This window comes from Nanorana parkeri, unplaced genomic scaffold, assembly GCF_000935625.1.
Source record: "Nanorana parkeri isolate BGI_ZX_2015 unplaced genomic scaffold, ASM93562v1 scaffold313, whole genome shotgun sequence".
In the NCBI taxonomy this organism is placed as follows: domain Eukaryota; kingdom Metazoa; phylum Chordata; class Amphibia; order Anura; family Dicroglossidae; genus Nanorana; species Nanorana parkeri.
The window spans coordinates 1,419,823-1,426,118 of record NW_017306581.1 but is presented as its reverse complement, the minus strand read 5'-3'; the positions used below and the strand labels follow the sequence as shown (position 1 = coordinate 1,426,118).

The 6,296-nt window shown below is 44.2% G+C and overlaps 1 protein-coding gene across 1 annotated transcript; it reads right to left on the bottom strand.

Annotated features, from left to right (window-relative positions):
- Positions 1–994: 994 nt before the first annotated feature.
- On the bottom strand, positions 995–5,420 carry CUNH17orf98 (chromosome unknown C17orf98 homolog). Its single transcript, XM_018557961.1, has 3 exons — positions 4,967–5,420; positions 2,774–2,873; positions 995–1,269 (listed from the first exon to the last, which is right to left on the bottom strand). Exons 1-3 carry the CDS (start codon positions 5,231–5,233, stop codon positions 1,112–1,114), a joined length of 525 nt encoding a protein of 174 aa, XP_018413463.1. The 5' UTR covers positions 5,234–5,420; the 3' UTR covers positions 995–1,111.
- Positions 5,421–6,296: the final 876 nt, after the last annotated feature.

Here is a 6,296-nt window from a genome sequence, read left to right as displayed (position 1 = left end):
TGGATGCGCCGGCCTCCAAGGCTAGGCTTGGAGGCCTGGGCTGTGGCTTGCAGTGGGCAAGCCACAGCCCAGCACAGGTCAGCGATGTGTACATGTGCGGACTACGTTTCTAACAGTCGTTGGTTTCTGGGATTGCTGGGGGTTGTTATTGTCATTGGCGGTGTTATTCAAATGAATGGCAATACATCGCACCTGCTGCACTGTAACACATGGTCAGTGGGTTGCACGGTACCGTACGTTAACCAATTCAGCCCTCTACAGCTGTCCCAGTTTCTCATGTGGCCCCTCGAGAAAATAAATTGCCCACCCCTGCTTTAAAGAGAATCGATGGTCAAAAAAAGTAAATAAATCTGTATTTCTATATTGAATTTCCATCTATCCCACTCTTAATAACCATATGTATTGACGTTTGTAAATTTACTTATTAAAGATTCCCATAGGATGTACTTCCTCGACTCATTGTCTGAACAATGTAACATTATCATTGTTTCCTGGGAGCAATGCATGATGGGATATGTAGTCTTGAGAAATAGAGATTGCATCACATCAGCAGGGAAAGAGAAGCAAAGCACACTGGGAATCCAGGAAGCTGATGAGTATTGGGCAGACAGAAGGCAGCACTCACTACATAAAAGAGATTTGATTGTATTATCAGAAACAACTCTACTATGTATTCCTATTACAATGCTGATGTCATAACAGGATAATGTATGCTGGGACTTTACAACATCTTCCTATCCATGCTTGCTGTACATTATTTTTGCTGAGTGATGCTAAATACTTTTTTTCCCCCCTAAACAGAGTTTTGGGTCTGGAGATACAAATAATAAACCTGCATAGACGTGACTTGTGCTACAATGATGATACATTACATAACAAATATCTTTTAATGGATGCCAATAATATGTAACAGAATTGTATCCTGTGGCAGAGGATCGGTGTGGGCACAAACAATGTTATGTCTTGTACGGACAAATATGTTATTATGTGATTTGATTATTTCACAACATTATAAAACGCAGAGCGCTGTCTGTTCTGCCAACATAAAGAGAACATGTCACACTCGTCGAGCTGAAAGGCTTCTTGAAAAGACGGCCCGTTGTATCTTTATTTAGTAAATAGCTGACTTGGTCACAATGCCAAACGCTGAGGGCGTTCTGCGGAGAGACGGGGTGTTCCTTCTGTACCCGTAGAGTCCATTGTAGCCGATCACAGGTTTGACGGAGGACAAGAACTGGCCGTGACCGCTGCTGTGTTCTGCCGAGTGACCTGGGACATGACAGGAATGACGATGAGACGGTAGCCCAAGAGGAGGATCACAAGCATCGCATTCGATCAGACCAACAGATGTCAATACAGAAGTGTTAAAATATATATATATTCATATCTTAACCCTTGCAGTGGGGCTACCCGGCACTGCAAGAGTTAACTGTTGTTTTTCCGTCTAGGTGCTAAAAAAAATAAAACGTTATACTCACTCGATCCTTAGAACTGGATTGCTCTTAGACCGGTCCCTGGAGCCTATGTCCCGGGTCCCCCTCCACTGCAGTCTATGGTCCGTGAGCCATCACGTCCAATATACCGTGTATAGGATGTGAGGACGCCGAGGGACATACCATCGCTGCAGCGGAGAAGGAAACAGGCCTCTGGTACTGAAGTAGCAGCCAACAGCAAAAAGTTTCCCAGCACACTCACCAGCCAGCATGCAAAATAAACTTGTCTTACCGCTGAGGTTAAAAACAGACGTTCAGATACACGTCTTCTGTAGAACATGTGAAAGCCGCACAGCCGCGCCAAGGCACCTCTATATAGTGCGGTCCTAACTCTAAACTATGAGAGTCTCCATCTTGGAGCACATGTGTCAAAAGATTAAATTGGGTGCAGGTTTGTCAGGAGGAAGCCTCCCTTAAAGGCACAGAGAGATATAACATGCACTCATTAATACAGCTCTGTGTTTATGAATACATCATTAAATGCATTTTTTAAAATGCAAGGAGTGTAAGTACCTGAATATGACTTGTGTGTGTCAACCTTTTGCAGTCCCAGTACAGCAGATTTGAAAGAGGGGGAGGGAGAAGCAGCACAAGGAGCCAATCAGATGTATTACATTGCAAGGAGCATGCTGATTGGAGGAGAGAACAGTGACAGAGATGGGCTCATCAGTGTGCTGTTTCTTATTTCTGGTAGTTCTTATTTACTAATATACTCCTATGTACTCCTATGACCCAAGATCAGGAGGTAGTGGGCACAGCTGCACTGCAGCTGGTAAGGACCACAACAATATTATCTGGATCCACCTTGGCTGCCTAAGTGACAGTTAGCTCTGCCTCTTTAGAGCCAGGGACTGCCATGTCCACCCTCCCCTGTCTGTCCCTCCAATAAGAGCTGGAGGGACACAGAGGGAACCCCTGCAGGGAGCAATGACTGCCAGCCACCACTCTCTGCAAGGAGAAGAGACCTGAGCTGAGCAGACATCAGTTACATAATTCATCATCTCCCTGTATAAAGTCTCAAAGGTGGCTGCAAAAGGGGAAATACACTTTAAATATAAACAGTTGCAGGGCCTGGCATGTAGGTGAACCTGTTGCTTTGCCCTGTACAGAGTCGGACAGATAACTGATTTCTTGAACTCCTGGGTGGTCTCCTTGAGTCAATGATTGGCTCCGCCTCTACTCCAGGAGGATTTCGTATCACACGAAATCACAGGGACCAATAAAGTGCTGTGCGAGATGGAAGTGGGTGGAGTCAAGTACTTTTTATTAGTCCAACATACCTGACCCGCTATTATTTCGGCTCAGTAGGTAGAAAGCAGCGGCACCCTTGTACTGGAATCGGTCAGCCAGTTCCCCATAGGTTGATGTGCCTCCCTTATACTGTAAAACAAAAGAAGAAATGGTTTTCCTAATAATTCCCAATGATGACCCAACTCTCCCCGTCCTATTCTAACTATTCCAGAGCTATAACAGACTTAATACTTCATATGTAAAAGATACATTTACAGAACCTAAACACCTAGACGTGTAAACCTCAGGGACACAAATAACCCAAAACAAAACACTTTCTAATCAGTCACACTGAACCCAACAACCAGATTGTACTGTGCAGTGTTCCCGTGTCTGGAGCCAGGCAGGATGAAGCGGTAACTGAGTGGCCACAAATGTGCATTATACATACAGATCCTTACTATATATTCATGTTTTCTTGTTCTCTGAAGGCCAGTACCATTTTTTTGTTTCAGGGGTATCGCTTGTGAAGTTGATATTTACTCCTGTTTCCCTAGAGCTGTATTTTTGTTGTCTCGTTCTTCCCAAGTCATTTTCTTCTTTTTCCCTTTTATTTATAGTAGTAAGAGCAGAACTCCCTCCCTTTCTGAGTATTTCCCTTTTCCCTGCATGCACACTTTTCTATCTTACTCTACACTCCTCTCCTTATCCCCACACTCCTCTCTCTGTCTCCGCACTCCTCTCCTTGTCCCCACACTCCTCTCCCTGTCTCCGCTCTCCTCTCCTTATCCCCACACTCCTCTCCCTGTCCCCACACTCCTCTCCTTATCCCCACACTCCTCTCCTTATCCCCACACTCCTCTCCCTGTCTCCGCACTCCTCTCCTTGTCCCCACACTCCTCTCCCTGTCTCCGCTCTCCTCTCCTTATCCCCACACTCCTCTCCCTGTCCCCACACTCCTCTCATTATCCCCACACTCCTCTCCCTGTCTCCACACTACTCTCCTTGTCCCCACACTCCTCACCCTGTCTTCGCACTCCTCTCCTTGTCCCCACACTCCTCACCCTGTCTCTGCACTCCCTTCCTTGTCCCCACACTCCTCTCCCTGTCTTCGCTCTCCTCTCCTTGTCCCCACACTCCTCATCCTGTCTCCGCACTCCTCTTCTTGTCCCCATGCTCCTCTCCCTGTCTTCCCACTCCTCTTCTTGTCCCCATGCTCCTCTCCCTGTCTTTGCACTCCTCTCCTTGTCCCCACACTCCTCTTCTTACCTCCATGCTCCCCCATGCTCCTCTTACTGCCTCTGAACTTCTCTCCCTGTCTCTGCATGCCTCTCTAGAGATAAGAAACCTGAAGAGGTTATGCCTAACCTGGAGTTGGGCTTTATATTCAAAGACACTGTTCTGAATACTCCTACTGTGATGTGCAAGATGCACAAACAGTGAGCACGCCTTGCAATTGGACACCAGCATTACAAACTGGTGGCAGTCTGTTAGAGCAATGTAACAGCCTTCACTTTTTTATACACTGCCTGTCCAAAAGAAAAGTCACACACTAATATTTCGTTGGCCCGCCTTTTGCTTTGATTACGGCACACATTCACCATGGCATTGTTTAGATAATCTTATGCAATGTCACAACATTTATTTCCATCCAGTGTTCCATTAATTGTTCACCAAGATCTTGTAGTGATGATGGGAGAGTCAGACCACTGTGTAAAGTCTTCTCCAGCACATTCCAAAGATTCTCAATGGGGTTAAGGTCTGGGCTCTGTGGTGGCCAATCCATGTGTGACAATGATGTCTCATGTTCCCTGAACCATTCTTTCACAATCTGAGCCCGATGAATCCTGGCATTGTCATCTTGGAACAGTCCCGTGTCATCAGGGAAGAAAAAATCCATTGATGGAAAAACCTGGTCATTCAGAATATTCAGGAAGGCAGCTGACCTCAATTTTTGGACACATAACATTGCTTAACCTACACCTGACCAACTGAAGTAACCCCAGATCACAGCACTTATCTAATGGAAGGCTCCTACCTATTTGCTTAGCTGAATCCAGGTGGTGACTTTCTTTGCCAGGCAGTGAATTACATAGCAGGTTTGTTGGTTAACACAGGACAACCATTATATACAGAGCTATAGGTCAGGCCTCAGAGAGGAGAAGAAAGGAGGGACAGACTGCTAAAGGAAGGGCAACTGGGAGCTATTCTATCTACATAGGTGGATGGAAGTGTTCACTCACCTGCCCAGTTTTCTTCAGTAAAGGTGGCACAGGCCTGGTCAGGAAATAGTCACGTACATGCCTGTCCTTCTGTGCATTGTAAGGGGGGATAATAGAGCCCAGTTTTGGTAAAGAGACGCTGTAGTCTTTAGCAATACTTGTAACAGCCACACAATCCAGAACAAACCTCTTCTCTTTCATCTGAAGTTCAGCAAGAGATGGGGAAGGGGCAAAACGACTCAAATGCCATGAACTGACTTTCCTCGGAGATGGTGCAGACTCAGCCATTGGCACAGCTTGGAATGTGAATTGTGAAAATCTGCAGTTCTACCTGCCTCCTGCTAAATTCACATTGGAATGCACAGCACAGCAGAGGATGGGTTGCTAGGGACTAACAGAAACAAAAGTACAATAGTCCTTTGCTAACAATGACCCTTCATTCAGTGTAGGCTTCCGAGCAACACTCACATACACAAAGTCCAACACCTCACTACCACTCATGCTGAAATTGTGGCAGCTGACAACCTTTCTTCCACTTGCAACAATGATGATAATAATAATAATAATAATAGTAGTAGTGGTAAAAATAATAATAACATCATGTTTACACTTCCTAAATAACAGAAATAATTTAAATAGTAGTGGCACTAGAAAAAAATCCTGAAAGACTCAAAGAAGAGACACACACCCTTCGCTCCACCCAGAGACATGATTTAATTACTCAGTTTACACAGTCTACCTCAAATACCATGGGCGCTGTACTGGCCTTCCTTATTGGTAATTAGGAATGAGCAGAATGATTTTGCCAAAATTGCTCTTAGCAAAATTTTAGTTTCACCAATTGAGCTACTTTTTTATTTAGAGGGTGTGGGTTTTTGTTGTATTAAATGCAGTTTTATTTCAATTTGTGTTCTTTGTATTTCTTTCCTTTTTGTGTATGTGATCAGTATTTATATATGTAGCGTCACTTTACATTTTTTTTTAATCTTACTTCTTTTTTCGCTGTCTTTCTTTTCTCTGTAAATAAAATTATTGTAATGAGGCTAAATCTTCTAATTGTTTATAAAATGAAGGAAATTAAAAAGCTCAATATCGCTCATCCCTCTTACTAATTGATTAGAGGTTTTGTTAAAAAAAGATTTTCTGCAAATAATTAAAAGCAAAAGAACGGATTTCAGGCAAGTCAGGTCTCACTCATAGTGAATTCACATGAGTGAATAGCCGAATGCTGCTCGGCAATCCTGCTCGATACCTCTGTGTTACCGAGCTGAATAGAAAAATAGTTTAAAAAGTAGAAAAAAAAGAATAGACAGCCAGCTCCGCCCAACTGTTTTCTATTGGCCGGGCGTTT